The 20,913-nt window shown below is 42.5% G+C and overlaps 1 protein-coding gene across 1 annotated transcript in view; it reads right to left on the bottom strand.

The window, feature by feature from the left end:
• DMRT1 (doublesex and mab-3 related transcription factor 1) overlaps nt 1-20,913 on the bottom strand; it is an 85,220-nt gene that overhangs the window by 26,613 nt on the left and 37,694 nt on the right. The window contains exon 4 of the mRNA XM_073346247.1: nt 15,797-15,959. Within this exon, the coding sequence (XP_073202348.1) occupies nt 15,797-15,959 (163 nt within the window). The remainder of the gene's footprint in view (nt 1-15,796; nt 15,960-20,913) is intronic.

The following is a 20,913-nucleotide window of genomic DNA, read 5'->3' as shown; positions in this document are numbered from 1 at the left end:
ATCCTGCTGATCCAACATTACCTCTCTCTAGTGCAGCTGCAGAGAGCGTGCCATTGTCCCCTACTACCTCACCCACTGGGCGTGACAAGTTACTCACACTCTCTTCTCTTGGAACTTTTCCTTCCTATTTTGGTGTCTTAGCAGTAAACAGCCAGGCATAATCCAACTCATTGCCACATGCAATCACTTATATACTAATATGCTAATTGCATAGGCTGGATCACCTCCTTCCAGGGAACTCCACGAGAGTGTGGGGTGTATAAGTAGGGGCATTGCCAGCAGATCGAGGGACGTGATCGTTCCCCTCTATTCAACATTAGTGAGGCCTCACCTGGAGTACTGTGTCCAGTTTTGGGCCCCACACTACAAGAATGATGTGGAGAAATTGGATAGAGTCCAGCGGAGGGCAACAAAAATTATTAGGGGACTGGAACACATGAGTTATGAGAAGAGGCTGAGAGAACTGGGATTGTTTAGTCTACGGAAGAGAAAAATGAGGGGGGATTTGATAGCTGCTTTTAACTACCTGAAAGGTAGATCCAAAGAGGATGGATCTAGACTATTCTCAGTGATAGCAGATGACAGGACAAGGAGTAATGGTCTCAAGTTGCAGTGGGGGAGGTTTAGGTTAGATATTAGGAAAAACTTTTTCACTAGGAGGGTGGTGAAACACTGGAATGCGTTACCTAGGGAGGTGGTGGAATCCCCTTCCTTAGAAGTTTTTAAGGTAAGGCTTGACAAAGCCCTGGCTGGGATGATTTAGCTGGGATTGGTCCTGCTCTGGGCAGGGGGTTGGACTAGATGGACTCCAGAGGTCCCTTCCAACTCTGTTATTCTATGATTCTATGATATCCTTCACCGTTTTCCTTGGATTGTTCCTTTATGGGGACAACAGTGGGGTTTGCCCTAATCCCTCACCGCACAATTACTCTCACAATTGCCCTCACAATCAGCAGATCCACAGGGAGCCATAAGTGGCCATGGTTCCAGAACTCCTCATCTTACTTCTGAATAAGACAGGTTTGTTGGAACTCTGTAGCCAAGGTCTATCTGCCATCCCTTAGCTCCTCCCTCACCCTTTTAAGGAAGGGATTCCCTGGAGCACTGCAGAAGAATTAACTCGGCCAGAAGCAGCAAGTATCTCTGTTGTTTTTTTCCAAAGGACAGGGCCGTCCCTAGCTATTTTGGTGCCCTTCGCAGCGCCCCCCATAGGGGGGCTCTGTGGGGCCCAAGGCCTCCACGGGGTGGGGTGGGGGTGCTGGCCAGGGGGGCCAGGCTTGGGGGGAGTGGGGAACCGCCCCCAGCACTTGCCCGGTGGTGTTGCTTGGAGCCAGGGGAGCGGAGCAGGCTGGAGCCAGGTCGGTCTACTTACCGGTGAGGGCAGGCCTGACCCCTGCAGCAGTCCTCAGGGGAGTGGGGATGGAGCTGGGGCAGAGCAGGGGCGGGGACTTTGGGGAAGCGGTGGAGTGGGGGCAGGGCAGGGGCGGGAAGAGGCGGGGCAGGGGTGGAGCAGGGGCAGGGGCTTTGGGGAAGGGGAGGGAAGAGGCGGGGCTGGGGCTGGAGCAGCCTGCAGCTGCGCAGGGCACTAGGAGATGTGGTGCTCCAAATTTCCTGGTGCCCTATGCAACTGTGTGCTTTGCGTATGGGTAAGGACGGCCCTGCCAAAGGACTTGTGAATTGTGTAGTGGGGTGATTCATGTACAATATCCACAGAGTCTCCAAGTCAGGCAGGCTCAAGTTGTTATGGAGGCAGCTGACTACCACCTGCATGAAGGAATGGGGAATCAGTGTAGAGGGGACCAAGTATCAGGGGGTAGCCGTGTTAGTCTGTATCCACAAGACCAACAAGGAGTCCGGTGGCACCTTAAAGACTAACAGATTTAACTGACCAAATAAATCTGTTCGTCTTTAAGGTGCCACCGGACTCCTTATTGTTTTTGTAGAGGGGACCCTTTTCCCTCTTAATATTGGCCAGACAATCAGGTCCAGATGGCAAGGTCAGGAAAAAATACATCAATGTGCCAATACACTAGCCTGTCATGGTAAGCACACTGTTATCACTACTGCTCAATAGAACTCCTCCATTCTCTCTTCTGTTTTGAGTCAGACAATAAAATTGCCATTGTTCCTTGCTTGTATCAGGAAATTTTCATATTCAGAGGGTAAGACAATCAGTGGGCCAGATCCTTAACAAGGTATCTTCATTGACTTGGATTTCTATAAAAGGATATTCTGGATCCTGTAAAGTAGGAGGAGGGCTTTGGATGGTAACTATTGAAATATTTAGCATCTTGGGTAGCACCCTCTGTCCTTGAAGAAAAGAGTGGCTAGAAAAAGGAACAAACTGGGTTCAGGGTTACATAAGGATCTAAACCAGCAACCCTCAGCTTGTGGCTCCTCTCTGTGAAGTAAGGAGAAACCACCTTGTCCTCCCAGCAACCAATAGCCAGGAGAAGAAAGAAGAGATTGTAGCAGACTGAGCCACTGGAAGACACTAATAATCACACAACTGCGTACTGACATTGCCTTGCGTAAACACTGTATTGCAATGATGCAATGCCATGAGGTGAGCACTGCCGCGTTCTATCATGATGACACTACTCCTCAGTGGCCTGTTGCTCTCTGCTGCCCTATTCAGTGATTAAGGGGTTCCCCCAATCAGCCAGGATCATCGGTCTGAACTACTGACAGTGGCCCAACTGTGTACTTTGATTTGCCTTTTCCTCAACTAGGCAACAAAACTTTCTCATGGGACCCCCTTTTCTCTAGCAGAATGTGAATGGCAAGTGGTGCCTCCTAACAAAGCCTGCGGGGCTCAATTTAATAAATGTTTGTAACCCACATTTTTATTCACACAAAATGTTATCGCCCAGCTAAACACATGCCCTCATAAAATCCTGTCTTGTTATGCCAACCAATGCTGGGAAAACCACACAACTGATCAGACTGATACTTGCTGATTTATTTTAAAAGCACCTATGAGTGGGTGAGGGTTTACACATGTACGTGTGTCAACATGCCACAGGTGAGGTAGCTGGGGCTGCCTGCTATTTCTGTACCACTCCAGGGTGGCCGCATCAAATGGCAGCACTCACACCAAGTTAACAGGATGCCTGGCATCCTTCAAACCTCCCTGTATCTCACCTTGTCAGATTTCTTTTTGTGATATATAAAAAAAAATGGGTAAGAAAAAAATCTCATTCAGCAATGTGAGCTCTGCTTTTTTAGGTTTATCAGAATTAATTTCAGGTTTCCTTTGTAAGGACTCTGCAAAACACACACCTTTCTAATTGTGCAAGGACTAGCTATTTTGTGTATGTACGATTTTCTTCCTTTATGTTTTAGAGTCTATGCAGCATACAGAATATATTAGAATAGAAAACAAACAGACTCTGAATCAGGAAAGAACTTGAGCACAATGGGACTTAAGCACATGCTTAAGTTAAGCATGTGTTTAAGTGAAGCACTGTGTGAATAACTGACTTCTGGGCTAAGTGGCTGAACTGAAAAATAATAATTGGAAAAAAAATGGTTCAGGGCAACCTGAAATGAAAATGTTTTGATTTTTCTGGCAAAATGAAATCGCTGAAAAATATTGTTTTAGCTCAAATGAAATGTTTCATTCAATCCAGAATACATTTTGTTCAGCTCAAAGCAAAACTTTTCATTTTCCATATATTTTTCTAATCTTTTTAAAATTTATTTTTTAAATAAAATGGAATTAAATTGCAAAACAAAATGTCTAAATGCTTCATTTCAGAAATGCCAAATCAAACTGTTTTGACTTTTCCAAAAAGTTTTTATTGGACTAAAACAATTTGCTGAAATCTACTTGAATTTATGAATTGTTTTAGTCAACCCAAATCTGCATTTTTCAGTGAAAAACTGAGTCACTGGATTATTTTCACCCAGTTCTATTTAATTGCTTTCCTGAATAGGGGTGCCTTCCTCTATTGGGGCTTTAAAGATTGATTCTAGATTCTTTACTAAACCAGTTTCCCTCAAAATATGCACAGGTATGAAATTATTCACCAAAACAGTTATTTTAAAACACATATGAAAATAATTTGCCATGTTTTGTTATAAAATGCCCACCAAGGTCAACTGAAGTTTTGATAACTGCTGTTACAGCTAAAGAAACAATAATAATAGTAATAAATAATTATGTCACAAATCAAAGTTAATTACATGCTTACTTAAAAAGAAAAAAAAATACATTCTGGGCCAGCCAATTTTGATGCTTTCTTCTCCTTTTTCCTTTAAACATTCTGTTTAAAAAAAATCTATCTGAAAAGAAGCCCTGTTGAAATGTTCGCTAGTTTGCTAGGACTTTATCCAACTTCTATTGTAATTGATAGAAAGACTCCCATTGACTTCAAAGGGAGTTTGCCTGGGCCCCACAAAACACACCAACACAAATCCATTGTGCTTCATGCCTCTGCAATCCTGGTCATGTGTGGATATGTCACGGTGCAGCCATGCTCTCCACCTTTTAGTTAACTGGTGCGCGCGTGTGTACACATCACCTGATCCTCCATTCTGCTCTAATTTTTTCTGAGCATACGCAAGGCACTGAAATTTACCAGGATCCTGCTCAAAGCAAATTCCGTACCCGATGATGAGAATGTAGCAGTCAAGAAGAGTGAAAGATGGTTTGATTTGTGTGCTTGTGTACCAGCAATGCAAACCAAGCTGGAATAGGAGTTCTAATTTTAGGCCTGCTAGCTCTCCTGGCATTCTTGTAATTCACGTTTGAGGGAGGTTGTATGTGGCACATGCATCTGGGACTGACCAATAAGAACCTGTTTAAAAATAATAGTAGCCAAAAATAAATACAATTATGCAGGAACCATGTAAACGACAAAATATGCAGATGAAATGACAGCATTTTGTGAATCTGCATGCATTTTTTGTAAATCACCAAACAATGTTACCAGATCATTCCTACTAGTTTCAGTAAAGACTAACAGCTGTCTGTTTTTTTAATTGAAGTTTCTTCTGAAAACATTATTTAAGAAATAGTGGAAAAGAGTCTCCACTTTCAGCTTTCATAGCAAGAGTTGGCATATTCGAAAACATAGCTGCTGGAACTCTCATTTTTAGCAGCTAGTTTTAAAAAGCAAAACATGAGGTAAGGGGGTACCCCAGCCAACACTAGCCATTGATTCCAGCTACTGGGAGAAGACAACAGGGATTGTATTCCAACGTCAGGTCATTTTTATCCTCATGGATGTGGGAGCTGCAATTTGCATTGTCCTGCACCAACAGGGAACAGCTGTGCCCCTTGAGAAAAGAACCGGGTGATGGCAACATCACCACCATGCTCCCCTCAGAGGTTTTGCTTGTGTTGAACAGCTCTAAAATCCAGCCAGGTCTCTGTGGGTAGAGGCTAGCTGGGAAAGGTGCAGAAACAGCATCTCTCAGGTGCCCCAGCCCTGTCCCTTCGAGGGATAGCCAGGCCCACTTTGGGAGCTATGGCAGCTGGCTCCTCCTCCCTGGCAGAGATGGGTATGGAGCAGCTTGTGGTGTTGTGTTCCAGTGCTCAAGGAGATTTATCAGCAAAACCCAGGGAGTGAATCTGGTCCACTGGCTGTAAATAAAGTACAGCCAGATTCAGTCTCTTTCTCCATTGCTGGGCATCAGGGCCGGATTAAGAACTTTAGAGGCCCTAAGCACCGAAAAGATTATGGTGCCCCCCCATATGTAATTCAAAATAAAAACAATACTATACCGTAAAATAAAATTTTATTTTTCAAAATGACACAAAACTTACATGTATGCTGAAATTAAAATAGCTTTTTTCTAGATTTTCGGATTGCAAAATTCTGGATAAGTTCATCGAAGCTGACTCGACGAAGCATGTCCACTTTCATACACAATAGGGAAAGTGAATCAAGTCTGTCTGACACATTGTTGTTCTCTGAGGATTTTTCATTATTTTCAGCTGAGAAAAAGAGTGTTCTGCGGAGCAGTTAGTAATCATCAATGTTAGAAAATACGTAGTGCGAGCTCTACATTTGGAAATACACATTGCATTCCGTCTTTCAATATTGTGTCATGAAGATCAATGTGACTGAATCTCATTTTTCCTGTTTCATTAAACTTTGCACGCAGATAACAGTGGAACTGCCATACTTCTCCACAGAGATTCACGTTCAAGTCAACAGGGTATGAGTCAACTAGCTTTTGGAAACCTTGTGAATATTGTTTGTCAGAGAAGTCCATATTGTTTAGAAAAGAAAATCTACTTGATACTTCTTTGTACAGTTCACCTCTCCTCTTCATATGAGCTTCAAGTGTATCAATTATAGTGTAGTAAGTAGATACGCAAAATTTGTCTCTAGGATTCAATGCTGTTTCTGTTGCACTGCTATCGTTTGCTTGTTTTTTCCTGATTCGCTTGCGGGACTGGGCTTCTTTGTAGTATCAGGCAAGATATCTTTTGATATGTCTTCAAATCTTTTGAAATCATTCCGCAAAGTGTGTAAGTTGTCTGCTAATGATTGACAGAGGTCTGCACATGTTTTCAAATCCAATTCTTTTTCATGGAGAGTTTGACTTGTGTGGTCAAAGTGTTGTAAAATTTCATTCCACATGGTCAACATCAATACAAACTCTAGTTCTTGCATTTTGTTTGCAATGTTTTCTGCCTCTCATATAGTTTCTCCCTTTTGTGATTGGTCTTCAGCTATAATTTCTAATGCATCCACAATCTTTGAGTAGGACTCCAGAATTGCATTTGTTGCCACTGCATGTGCCTCCCAGCGAGTATTAGAAAGGGATTTCAACACACGATCATTGCTCAAATATGTTTTAAGAACTGCCCATCGGTGTGTTGAGGCAGAGAAAAATGTATAAAGTAACTGGGCTATTGAGAAAAAACTTACTGCCACTGGACAACAATCAACAGCACTGCGGCCAACTAGAATGAGAGTGTTGGTGAGAACATGGCATATTTGTTCTGTTCTAAAAGCTTCTTCTGCATTCCTTGATAACTCCCTGACATGTTGGCAGCATTGTCATAAGATTGACCTCTGCACTTTGAGAAATCTATTTTGCAAACTTGGCACAGATAATGCAGTACTTGATTTGCCATTTCTTCACCAGTGTGGCTTTTCAAATTAAGGAATGTTATAAATCGTTCAACTGGTTTTCCATCTGTGGGAGACACATATCTTAGTGCAATACTCAATTGATCAAGATGTGAAAGATCAGATGTAGAGTCGACAGATAAACTGAAGTACCCAGCAGTACTTATTTCATCCACAATAGCTGAACGAACTTTGTCACTCATTAGAGCAATGAGTTAATCACATATTGTCTTGGATAAGTATGATGGATTACCTTTGCGAGCATTCCCATATTTTGAGATATGGCCTGCTAAAAGAAATCTCATTTATTTTGGTGCCCCCTGCTTTGCTGGTGCCCTAAGCACGTGTTTAGTCTGCCTATTGGGTAATCCAGCCCTGCTGGGCATTGCTTCTGAACTACAGTGTTAAACAGCAGCAACGTTTTCCTTTCTGCAGCAATGTTGTCGGGCAGCTTGGACAGACAATGGTGTGAAACAGCCACAAGTTCCAGAAAGTGGTCTCACAGGTCTACACGCCAATACTTTGTGACAGGCATATGTCTGATTCTGCATTCAGGCACGATCTGTGACACTAAAATATTCTTTAAATCTTGTTTGGCATCCAAGGGCATAGATTCATTTGAAAATGTTGTACTTGAGACGCATCAAAAAGATGCACAGCTTTCAAACGCTGCAGGGCAGACTGAGAAAAATGTCATAATCCAGACTCTCTTTTACATTCTTTCGGTGTGTAGTATTTCTGCTATTCCAGCCCTCCTTTCACTGAAATAATTCTGAAGGTGTTTTTTGTCATGAGACATGGGATTCTGTTTCTTACATGCCTTTGACTGTGACACCGGTGCAAGAGATCCATCCCACAGTTGCTTTTATAATGGTAGAATCCAGAGCATGTTTCAAATTCCTCATTGGGCTTCATCAATGGATCAGCATGTTTTACAATAAAGCATTAGAAAAATTATGAAGCAATGGTACTAGCTCCACAGTTAAGAGTCTGAGATAGCTTCCACTACATGCCTCATTTTGACTCCCATATAATTATCTGGAAAAAGAACCTCCTTTCCTGCTTGAAATTCCTCATGTTTATTCCTAGGCCAAAGGGGGGGGATGGGTTGGTAGTTTTGAGGTGAATTGGACAAGCTGTTCTTAAGTAAGAAGACTGAAAACTTGGTTCATTTCCACATTTTAAATGTCTAACTTTTCTTTTCTTTTTTTGGGCTAAAGCTTAACTCAGAAAATAGCATGGACTAAACACAGTCACAGTGCGTACTAGTGCAACTGGAACAGTCTTAAAAAAATTAAGGTTGAGTGGACATTTTGTAGATTATTAGATGGAAATTAGGTGTATGAGGGCATATCACAATACAGTGGCTGTGTGTGTGTGTGTGGTGTTGCACTCTAGTGGCTTGTCCAGAGAAAGGCTAGAGGAACTGATACTAGTACTAGCAAAGGAAAACCTCCTTTAGCCTAACTGGCAAGGACCATGTTTCTGGCGCTGAAGGAGAAAGTTTCTAGTGCCAGTTGCCTGGGGTATCTGTGTGTGGTACATCTAGTAACTGTGGCTGTTGTCAGCAGCACAAGGGTTTATTACAATATAACTGTCAAAAGACTATGTCTGAATATAATCTAGACTCACATAACAGGCAGAACACTAAAAATTGCTTCACTGTGCCTTTAGGTTAATTTTTTAAGCAGTGCTGCTTAATTAATTATTTACACAATACGATTTTTTTTTGCATAGTACATAATTAGACTGTGGAACTCATTGCCATGGGAAGTAATTTGAGACCAAGAATGTCGCAAAATTCAAAAAGAGATTCAACATTTATAAGATAACAAGAATATCCAGTTATAATAGGTAATGCCAACAATAAATTTGGAAGGGGTAATAAACTGCATGCTTCAGGCCTTAAGCCAATCTAAAACTAGGTATTAACCTAATTTCTTATAATGTGGGGACACATTTACCTATATATGCCTACTGCAGGATTTCTCTTCCTCTGAAGCATCTAGCGCTAGTCACTGACAAAGACAAGGCACATAGACAGAGCTTGGTCTGATGCAGTCAGGCAATTGCTATGTCCTTATGCACTGAGTGGCAAAGTTTGTAATCACTTTAATTCTTCCACTTTACATGTAAACAATTTTGGAGTACTTTTGGGATCTGTTTATTTAACAGGAACTAACATTTCCTAACAGAAATATCTGCAGCTCCCCAAAAAGTTTAAATTTAAAAAGCTGTTTAAAAAAGTAGGCCTGACTCTCATTTACATTTCCAGAGAGGTTTAAAGGAGCCATAGTGTAAATGAGAATCAGACTCTCTATTCACCAGGCTTTTTATGTCCTCAGTGCGGAGTTAGCCATCTCCCATTACACAAAAGCTACCTCTGCCACTCCCATTTCCCCCTTCCTGTAACTTCAAACCACTAGATCTATAGCGTCACAGTATGAAATGAACAAAGGTCTGTTTGAATCAGATACAAACTCCTTTTAGAACACCAGAGCAAAGCTCTCCTTGAGGGCCCAGTTGCCTAAGGGTATGTGTACATGGAAGCTAAAAAGTGTAAATTTCACCTTGAAGAGACAAACCCCCACTAGCTTGATCAGAGCTAGCATGCTAAAAACAGAAGCATACCTGCGGTGGCAGGAGCAGCAGAAGTAACTAGCCATCTTGAATACGCACCTATGGTCTCGGACAGGGACAGCTAGTCCTTCTTGTGTCTCATGCCATTGCAGCTATTTTTAGCATGCTAGGTCAATCAATATGTCCACCTTCTAGCTCCACTGCAGACATACCCCATGTGTATCTTGACTGTCGTTATATTTTCTGTGTGGTGTGCCGTGTTTGGCTACTCACAGATCTTGTAGGATTTTTTTGACTTTGAATACAAGAGAAGATCTTTTAGTTTCACAGATTCAGCTGCTGCAACAATTTCACGCTGGGAAGGCAGAAAAGATGGTGGCCGGGGCAGTACCATTGGCTATCACATGCTGTTGTCATGCCTGACAATTCAGTGTCAGGCTGTGTATGACTCCAGGACTAACATTTTAAAGGGACAAGTACATGACAATATTTCTATCATTCAGCTGATTTAAAAAAGCAAACACTTTTTTGCAAACAAAATGCAAAAAACAAAAAATGTGGCAAAAGCAGAGGATGACAAACTATCGGCGGGGTTACACAATCTAAGCAATTCCATATGCACAAATGATCACCTGTGGGTAGCTAATGTTAAAGGTGACAGGCTCAGTCTGAGCAAGGAGGTGTGGTTTGCCCGCCTGTGTACACATGCTTGCTTTAGCACCCATCAAGCTAGCATGAGTATAAATAGCAGCGTAGCTGCAGGAGCCCAAGTTTCGGCGGTGCCGGCAGAGCTGGGCCATGCTGAGTACACCCCCACCGGTTTCAGGCGGGTTTGTAGTCAGCACAGCTCAGCTGTGTCTGCACTGCTGCTGCCCCGGCTCCTGAGGCTACAGTGAGACTTATATTAGCACTAGTTCAATGAGAGCTAACGCAAGTATGTGTACGCAAGCAGGGAACTAACATCCTCAGCTCATAAGGTAGACATGGCCGTAGTGTGAAATGTTTGGGTATGCTCTTTTTGTCTTCATGTATATTTTTGCAAAACAATCACATCAAATAAGAGTGCTCATTAAAGACCATACTAAGCGTTTACACATAATTTAATTAGAGCTAGTCTGGAAAATGAAATGCCCCTCCCAGGGGAAATTCCAACATTCTGAAAAGTCAAAATTTTGAGATTTAGTGCAGAACAAAAATTCCAAAGTCTTTTGTTTTGGAAACATTGAAATGGCCCTATCAAAATGTTTCGTTTTGATAATGGTAAAACATTCTAATATAATATATTTTATATATGTGTGTGTAGATAAAATTTGATTTTTGTTTACGATATGGATTTTTTAAATTTAAGTCTAAACAAAATGAGTCAAAATGAAATGAAACAGGAAAATACTCAATTTCAGATCAAATCGTTTAAAAAAATTTCCACTAAAAATGCCATCAAAATCAACACGTTCCGGCAAAACGTTTCAATTTTGATGAAATAGCATTTTCTGACGGAAAGCTGGTCTGCTGAAACTTTTTCAACCAATGCTACATTTAATATTTTCAAAGCACTTTACAAGCAAGTAATTCATCGGGTTAGGAAGTGTCCTAGGATGTATGTACCTCCTGCAAGCCCAGCAACCAAAGGCACTGCAGGCCACTGCTGATTGGCAGTTTCTCGGCAGCTGGGAGGATAAAAGGGCTGGGAAGCAGAAGGGCAGGGCAGCTGCCAGAGAAGTAAGCAGGCTGGAGAAAGGAGCTCCTGCCAACAAACTACTAAAGTGCTGCCCAGAAGGGGACGAACTGACCAACAGGCTGGAGAGCCTGCAGAGATCCAGGGGAAGGTAGGAAGGAGCTCAGGACACTGTCAGAGTTGAAGAACCCTGATCCTACTCACCTAGCTCGAGGGCCCGGAGCTGGAACCCGCGGGAGTGGACAGGCCTGGCTTCCCCTACTAAACCCTTGACAGACTTGGGAGTGAAGAAAGTGTTTTCAGATTCTGGACACCAGGAATAGACTGATAGTCCCGCTAGGCTATGCGAGCTCAGGTGCTGCGCCATGCTTGGCCAGAAGGAGTGCTGTTGCACTGACACACCACCTCACAGGAAGAAAAGTATTATCCCCATTTTACAGATGTGAAAACTGAGACAGAGCAATCAAATAACTTGCCCAAGGCCACTACAGGAAACAGTGTCAGTGATAGGATTAGAACTCAGTTGTTCTAGGCTCCCAGTTTTGCGGTAAAAACACAGACAATGACCCCTGATAGCTCATAATTTGTATTGCCAACATTCCAGGGATTTCCACAGGAAAACAAAAAATTCAAATGTTCACAGAGCCTAGGCCCACATCTTAAAAATCAAGTAACCTCCTTAGCCATGGACAAAGGAATACACAAAACAAATATGAAGCAGTAGGGCCATGAAGTGGGGGCTTATTTTGTGCATTTCTTGGAACAAGATGGTCTTCATTTAAAAATTGAGGGGGAGGTATATGTGTGTGTGTGCAAGAGAGCGTAATCATTCTCTTTAATTTCCTTCTCTGTAGATGTTAACTCTTTCCTGTATGTATTACCTGTCCACACAGACCAGACTCCCAGGTTCCACTTCAGGAAAACATGCCTAGTCATGCAGGGCACTTAAGCACACGTGTAACTTTCAGTCAATAGGCTGTAAGGATATGCTTAAAATTAAGTATAAGCACTACCCTGAAAGGGATGGATTTAAGCATGTCTTTCCTGAATCGAGGTATCACTGAGGTACTTAAGCACTTGCTTAACTTTAAGCACACAGGGTTTGTTCTAAAGCCCACTGAAGACAAGAGAAAGACTACAACTGATTTCAACGGACATCGGATTGGGCCTGTAAGAATTCCCACCGAAGTTTCGGACTGACTACCTTCCTCAGGGGGACCCAGGTTAATTGATTCCTATCGTGGTGACTGTGCTATAAACATTCCTACAGTTTCTCCTCTACTTTCACCATGATCTCTCAAGCTTGATTCCAAAACAAATGTGCTTTACATGCAATGGACTTCATAGTCTCCTCTCCCATGTCTTTCTTTACCATTGCTCTTGATTCTGAAATGTAAACAAAATGGGAATTAAAAGCTAAGGGAGGGAAAAGGAAAAAGCTTTCTGAAGTAAAGCAAAGGCTACGTCTGTCCCAGGAGCAGGGCATGATTCCCAGCTCATACAGACACATTCACACGAGCTCACGATTGAGCTAGCTTGCTAGAAATGGTAGTGCCCTTGCACTAGCATGGGCAGTAGCAAGCAGCGGCACAGGCTAGCTGCCCCAAGTACAGATCCAGGGGGTCCAGGCGGGTTTGCACTTGGGACAGGTAGCACATGCCATCTCACTCCTGCCTATGCTACTGTGGTGATTCTGCTACTTTTAGAGAGCTAGCACAAGTGTGTCTACTCAAGCTGGGAATCACCCCCCTCCCCCCCGGCTTCAACTGTAGACTTAGCCTAAGAGTCCAAAACCTTTCCATTCTGCCTATTTTAAGTTCATCTGAAACTTGGCAGGACTGGAGAGTCTGTGGCAAACTTTATAGCCTATTCTTTCACCATTTAGATCTAATTTACCTTATTTTTTCCCCCACTAATAAAGCTATAGTTGGAAGGGCCCCAGCCCTGCCAGCTGGAAGCAGTTGTATTTAGAACCGCTTAAAATTGCAAGGAGCTGAAGTGATGGTGTTTTGTCATTTAGAAAATGTCATCCCATTACAAAATGCAACATACTGTAACATGGCATGACCTCATGTGGGAATGTCAGAAGCTTTCTGCAAACTTCTGCTTTCTGCTCACCATTCATAAAACAAAAGTGAACATAAATCAGAGGTCAGCTTATCTGTCCTCCCTTTCAACAGCTCCAGGCTAATTGGGCAGTTAACTTAGTGGAACAAAATTAATGAAATGGTTTGACTGAAATACTAACTGTGCTAAAACCTGAACTGGCAAAGTCTGTATAAAGTTAAAGTTACAACTGAAAAGTCTGGTGTGGTTACAGACACTATGTATTATAAGACTACCTCAGGTTACTAGCCCTTTGACCAGAAATATTACCATTTAATAGCCAGTGCTGCAGGATAACAGGGCTGCTAACTCTGAAATTTTTGTTCTAACTTGTATTTCTTTTTCTGTTTAGTCCCATTGAACTTCTATCACTGCACAGTTACGTTTCTGTGAAGTTTATGGACTTCTGATACACAGATCTTCCAATAAATCTGTACAATCTTCAGATAGAAGTTATGGGCTTGATGCAGAAATTATTGCGTGAGGTTGTATGGACTGTGTTACAGAGGACATTGGCCTAAATAATCAATGATTCCTTCTGCCTTAAAACCTATGAATACGTGTACTTGAAAGAAAAAAGCAGTTTTGTGTTTAATAATAAAAATGCTCCTGGAGCAAAATCAGGAACGGTGTGGTGTGTTTTATTAATAATCTTCCACAAGATGACTAAGGGTCCAGTGTCTTCATGGACTTTGGAACAGGTACACTTCAGCGTTATGAGGTTAGGTGAAGATATGATTTCAATTGGAGAAAAGGAAGAAAGGACTGAAAACAGCATATCACATGTTTCATTTAATATATGTGTATAGTCAGTAGGGAAGGAAGAGGGTTATTGTATAAGATTTAAAACAGATCCATCACCTTTACAGTAGTAGCGAACATACTAATGTCAATATAATGGAATTGTCTAAGTTACTAAAGCAGTTTCCTTGGGCTTGCTGATATATGAAGCTGCACTGATGTTATCTTTTAAGATGGGGTATCATTAACTATGGGGAGATAGGTCAGTTGCTCTATTATATACAAAATGCCCAGAGTCCAAACCAGCAAGTACTGGAAATATGAGAAAGCAGCCTGTCCTTTAAATGATCAAACACTTGTAGCAGACATAGCCAGTAACTTGCAGAGTAGGCAAGTTTCAAGTATTGAACAGCATTCCATTGTTCACACCATTCTGGCTAAGTAAGCATCCACTGGGAGTGAAGTTATGAAGGAGGAGAGAAAATATTCATAGGAATAAAGAACAGAAGGAAAATTCCATGGGACTGCAGCCCCTGGTCTAAGAGAGTGGAGATACTCATTGTTGGATGGAGAACTCCCAGCATATGTTCCCAGTGCTTAGTCATAATTGGGGTGGGGTGAGACGAAACTCTTAAAAGACAGGTGGTGTGTCCATGTGACTTCTCCTCTCCACATCACTGAATCCATCTGATCTACGTCTTCCCCTCTGTCCAATCGACCCGGATTTGGCACAGTGGGACGATTCCCTGATCAGCACTTTGATTGCTTTCAGGCTCTGTTCATGCTTCATAGTCCTATTGCTCCATGTCAGAACTGCTAACCCACTACACGTAAACCCAGAGGCCCTTACAAACAAACTAGTATACAGACATTTTAAAAATAAACTTTTTAGTGTTATGGAAAAAACACCAGATGGGAAAAATATGTGTTTCTCTGGAATTCTTTTCAATCAGGCAATGTAGTCTGATGTGCTTGAAACCTAAGAATGGAGGTGGGTGAATTATTTCACACAGAGAACCCAGTCCTTCCTTACCACAGGTTTTGGACGGATGGGCCTGAAGTGTCTTCTGAAACACATGTGGAGACAACAACAGGATTGCAAAGCCATTGGGGCCTGTGAAAGTACTGGCCTGAAAAGAATATTTAGTGAACAGAACCTTTAAAAAATAAAGGGGTTGTCCCTTCTTCGAAAGACAGCTCAGGACTGTCTGGGGTAAATGTTTCCCTGGAGTATCTTATTTGATTGAATATGAATAGGGATTGAATAGGAATAGAATAGGAAATTGCATTATTTTAACCTTTAGTTGCTCTTCCTGCAATCTAGCAAAACGAATGCAGGAGCAGACAAGACCCTGAAATTTGCACCTTCCCTCCCACGCTAACTTATTAGACTTCCAAAAAGTGAACTTCATAATGTCATATGCATCCCAGCACCACACATCATCCAAAAATGGACTGCTCTTTGTAAACTCTGGTTACGATATGTACCTTCAGCACTGCTAAATTCAACCTTGTGCATAATCCTAGTTTTTTATGTCCTCTCAAGGTGCAGTAAAAAAAAAATCTGAGACCCCCATTAGATCTGGGGTGACTGTGCACCTACCGCTTGCTTTAGACTCTGAGTACGAGGGGCTGTCCTCAAAAGTGAAGATCTGCGGAACACATGCAGGTGTGCTAACACTCTGGCCCAGGTAGGAGGCAGGAGGGTAGTACGAGTGCATCCTGTACTGGGAGCTCATGGCATGACGGCTCTCTGTGCTTTTCATCTGTTCAAAGAAAGAATTAGAACAGCAGTGTATAAAAACTGAATCAGAGGTGGGGAGTGAGATTTATTTGCATCTTGGAAATTTCTCATGGTCCTTCATTTACATATTATTGACTTAGATTTCAAGAAAAAAATACATTCATTTCCTAGGAATTTTGTTTAGAAAATTATTTATTTCCAACACAGACAGTATCACTGTGAGCTTTCTAATCCCATTCTGTCTATGTGTTCAAACTTGATGAACTGCAGCAGAGATGAACAGCAGATAGTTCAGTCTCAGCAGCCATTCAGTCCTTGGACTCTCCAAAGAGACTAGCAACCATGGGACCAATTGGTGATGGTAGTTACTACAATGAGGACACACACATGTTCTCTAGAAACTGGACAGAGCATACCAATCTAGAGACTTATATAGATCCCACCAACTGAGTATCTGAGCACCTCACACACATTATTGAATTTATTCTTAAAACCCAGTGAGGTAGAAAAATATCCCTCTTTTACAATGGGAAACTGAGTCAGACAGAAATTAAGTGACTGCCTCAGTCACACAGGAAATCTGTCAGAGCCAGGAATGGAATTTAAGATCTTGTAAGTCTCAGTCCAGACCATCCTTTCTCATTTCAAACAGCCCAAATTGCTTCCAGGTAGTAAAAACCTTGAACCTGGATCAAGGATGAATGAAGACTAAAACTCAGAAATGAAGGATTATCCTATTTCCAATCCCTTGGGCCAACCTAATCTGCACTCTATCCTTGATATCTGTGAAGTACCCAAACAGAATTAACTATATCTTTAAATTTTTAGTTTTACAGAAACTGGCATTATTATTTGTTATAAACTTCTATACCGTAAGGCTGATGTAACAGTTAAAGGTAAGTGAGAAACCTAGAAAGCCATAATTACTAAAAACATTAAAATCCTATGTGTGAAGGTAATACTATATTATCTAGCTTCTGCAAATTGGTTTGCCATTAAATTATTAGTAGATAAAAAGCTTTTGACAAGAGAAAAATTATCACAGTATGTATTAAACCTGTAAATCTATCCATAGGCACACCTGTACAACTATGCCATCTGAAGTTCCTTATCTAAGGTACAGTGTACTCATGTTACATACGGACAGTGGGCCAAATTCTGCCAGCAGTTATACCCAGTGTATTCTGTGGGCTTCACCAGAATTTGGCCCTTGTATGTTTATCCAACCAAACATGTCACTGCAATCACACTCGGAAGAAAAACAGGAAATGTTCTACCTGGTACAGCAAATGAGAGTGCAGGGGAGCAATAAGACAATGTTAAACAAACTTCAGGAACCAACTCCTTGTCAGGTAGCATTCTGAAAACTTTTTGAAGTCAGAAGGGGCTTAGGCCTTGCTTAAAAGAAGTCAAACCAATGGCCCTAAGGTCAGATAGTAAGGCACTCCCCAAAACGCAGGGAGGCCAGGGCTAAGACGTAAAGCTCAGCACACTTCCCATCTCCAAATCCACAATGCCCTCTGTGACCTAAGAAGGTGAGAATGCAATACAGAAAGCCAGAAACTCAGTATAAGGTACGCAGGCTCCACTCTATTCCTAAGGCTTTGAATGTCAACATCAAAGGCTCCTTCTCAGTACATGCATCTCTGAAGGCAGTCAGCGCTGAGCATGGTGGAGCAGATGGTAGAAGAACCACCTCTGCCTGCCCTCGGCAATCATGTTGTCATGTTCTGCATTATGAGACAACTGGCCTGGCAGCTCAGTTTTTAGGCCTGCTATCCTTGAAAGTAACTGTTTGTGTGTGTGTGGTGTCTGTGTGCAGGCACTAAAAATATCACCTGCTGGAGATAATATTATTTGAGCAGCAATAAAATGGAAGAACTGCTCAATGGCACTGAATGAATGTCTTGTTTCCTTCCCCTGAAGGATGTGGGCGATGAACTGTTTCCTTCAAGCCGTTTAAAGCTTTCCCCCCCATTCCTTAAAAAACAACTCACCTAAAAATCCCAGGATTCAATGAGTTATTACGACTATTAGTATTAATACGTGGTAGCTGGCGGCAAGAGACATGTTTTATAATCTTATTACCCACACCAAGTCTATGAACCACAGTCCGACCAACAGACAGCTTTGGCTCTGCAAAGAATATGCATTGAATTAACCACTCAAGAAAATCGAAAAGCTTTAGGTTTTGTTTTATTAAACTGTTTAGAATATACGCCACTGTAAATCTGAACCAGAAGGTTTCCTTTTCATAGCGCTTAGCTACCCTATTTTACAGTAACAGTAAAAAACCAACCAAACATAAACATTCTTGACCTTAGCACTGTATTAAAAATGGGGACTTACGAGATCATTACCTTGGTGGGCGGGGGAGTCACTCTGTATTAACCCCTTCAGCTTCGGCTAGGTTGGGAGTTCTTGCACCATTGGTGATAAGTCAGAAGGAAGGTGCTCATGGCATGAATGGGAGTTCAAAGGGGTGCCCAGGGGGACGAAGTGGTACCCTCATTATGGGATACTTGCCATACATATTGGGACACATTTTCTATCAGCAGGATGCTGTGAGGTAGATTGTCAAACTGGGGGGGCAGGCCGCAAAGCAGGGGTAATAGTCATCTCCTGTGCTCTGGCTTGAACACAGACCCCTTTCATTTTGAAAGCAGCATTTAAAATAAACCCACAATATAAGCCTCCCTTCTCGCCCACCCTTTCCTCCGTTGGTTTGTTTGTTACAGCCACCTATTGCAATTTACCTCACACAAAGTGTGCGAGCTCTTTAGGACAGGGAGAGGACAGTTGGGGCCTCTAGATGCTAGTGATAAGAATGTTTAACCTGCACACTTTTTGCTGGGGCATGATTAGCAGGCCTCTTTTCCAAAGAGTTATAGGATACAACCAATCACTCTTTTTTACAATGCAGGAAGGGTGACATCTATTGACCTAGCTGCCCCATCACCTGTAAATATGGTATTGCCCTTGCTCAGCGCTCTTGGGTTTCTCATCTCTAGGCATCTCCTACCAGTTGCATTTCATTATCACTCCTCTTTGCATTTGGGAATCCTTTGGGGCCCATCTCTGCCCTCAGATGCACAGCCAGGCCACAGCTCTCACTGACTTCAATGGGAGCTGCAAGTCATAAGGAGGGGGGGCGCGGGAAAGAGAATTTGGCCAATATTCACGGTTGCTGGTATACTGTGCAAATGCAGTATAGAATCAAAGGATGTATTGTGTACCGCAGCAGGATAACTGGTGAGACAGACTTGAAAAATGATGCATGAAATAAATATGAGTGAGCCAAGAAACCACGTAAACTGTAACTTTGGAATTCTTTTGTTGCTGTTGTTTGAAAAGACGGTACTCTGCATCAACAGGCAGTTGTAGGTTGTTCATATGTGTTTGTGTGTTAAAAACTGCTAAACGAAAGCCTTTAGTCATTTAACATAATGACCAGAGCATACACACAGCCTCCAGCTCTCCACTGATGGCTGACAAAGCAACAGAACCGTTGCCTCTGTGAATGTTACAGGAGCTCAAACAATAAGACATTCCACAAACTCAGATCATCCCAGGGAATCCCACCAGGGCAACCTCCCCATCACTGCAGAAGAGGTGGGTGCAGCCCAGCCCCATCTTTCCAGACTCCTTGCAGCACCTTCTCTGCCCAGCAGGTACCTTGCAGAGGGCTCTCTACAGAATCAAGAGCCACATATTAGGAACTAGGCAGACCAAACTCAAGCACTGCCAACCCCAACTGTTCAAAGATCATGAGTCAGGTCCCCAAAATCATGGGAGTTTCAACAAACAAGAAATGCATTTTTAAAAAATTAAAGATGAGATTTAAGAAAAAGACCAAATATCATGTGACCTGTGATAAAACTGCAAGTGTGGGAAACACTGAGTCAGAAAAAATATACACCCAGAGAGCGTGGACATCCTCCTTCAGGGCCTGAACCTGCTGCCATCAAAGCCAATGACAAAGACCCCACAGAGTTCAAAGGGCGCTGGGACCAGGTCCTCAGTGAGGTTCCTGGGACAATCAGAGCTAGGGGAAAGGCTTGGTGAAGTAGTTCCCTCAGAGCCACACGGCCCAGGATGGAGCAGTGTCAAGGAAGGAGGGAGTTGTGTTGAGCACCTCCGGTGCAGAGTGTCCTTGCAGATCCCAGGGAATCCATGGCTCCCCGGGGTAGGGGCAGAAGAAACCTCACACACCCCAGAGAATGATTTGGGGGGAACTCAGAGAAGATCCTTGCAGAATTTCCCTCCTCCATTGCCCTCTCCAAATGATTTTGCCCTGGGAAGGGATGAGCTGGGCAATAGCTAGTTGTGAAGAAGCTGACTGCCTCTATGTTAAACCCCTTGCAAAATAAACAAAATGAGCTGACCACGTCTTTTTGTAGCTGGCCCAGCCCATTCCCCAGGAGAAAAGCTACAAGGAAGAAGTCACATATCTCTCCTGGAGTGCCTATCTATGGGGGAGACAGATGCTGCAAAGAGCACAGGTCCGGGAGTGTGATCTTGGGCAGGTCCCTTAACATACGAACTCCATGACTCCACTTCCTCAATGGCTCATACATAAACTATCCCCCACCAAAGCTGCCTTAAAATTCTGGCAAAGTTTTTTTGGCTTCCGTGTATGTATACATAGTACTAGCTGCTAACTATTTTAACATTAGCTCCTTTCCCTTCCCTAAAAACTAAGCCATTTTTAGATGAGATAAAATGGCATCTAACATGTATTTATAACTCTCTTTTAAAAACAGCAGAATTCAGATCTCAGTGTTCTGGTGTGAGATGAGAAGATGGTCTTCTGCTTATGACACAGGACTAAGAATTAAGACAACTGGCTTCTGGGCTCTGCTGTGCCACCAGATGGCTGTGTGACCCTTGGGCAAGTCACTTAACAAGTCTATGTCTCAGTTTCCCCATCTCTAAAATGGTGATAATACACCTTCCCTACCTTATAAGGGTGGTGT

This window comes from Lepidochelys kempii, chromosome 5 (assembly GCF_965140285.1).
Source record: "Lepidochelys kempii isolate rLepKem1 chromosome 5, rLepKem1.hap1, whole genome shotgun sequence".
Taxonomy (NCBI): domain Eukaryota; kingdom Metazoa; phylum Chordata; order Testudines; family Cheloniidae; genus Lepidochelys; species Lepidochelys kempii.
This window is presented reverse-complemented; position numbering and strand designations above follow the sequence as displayed.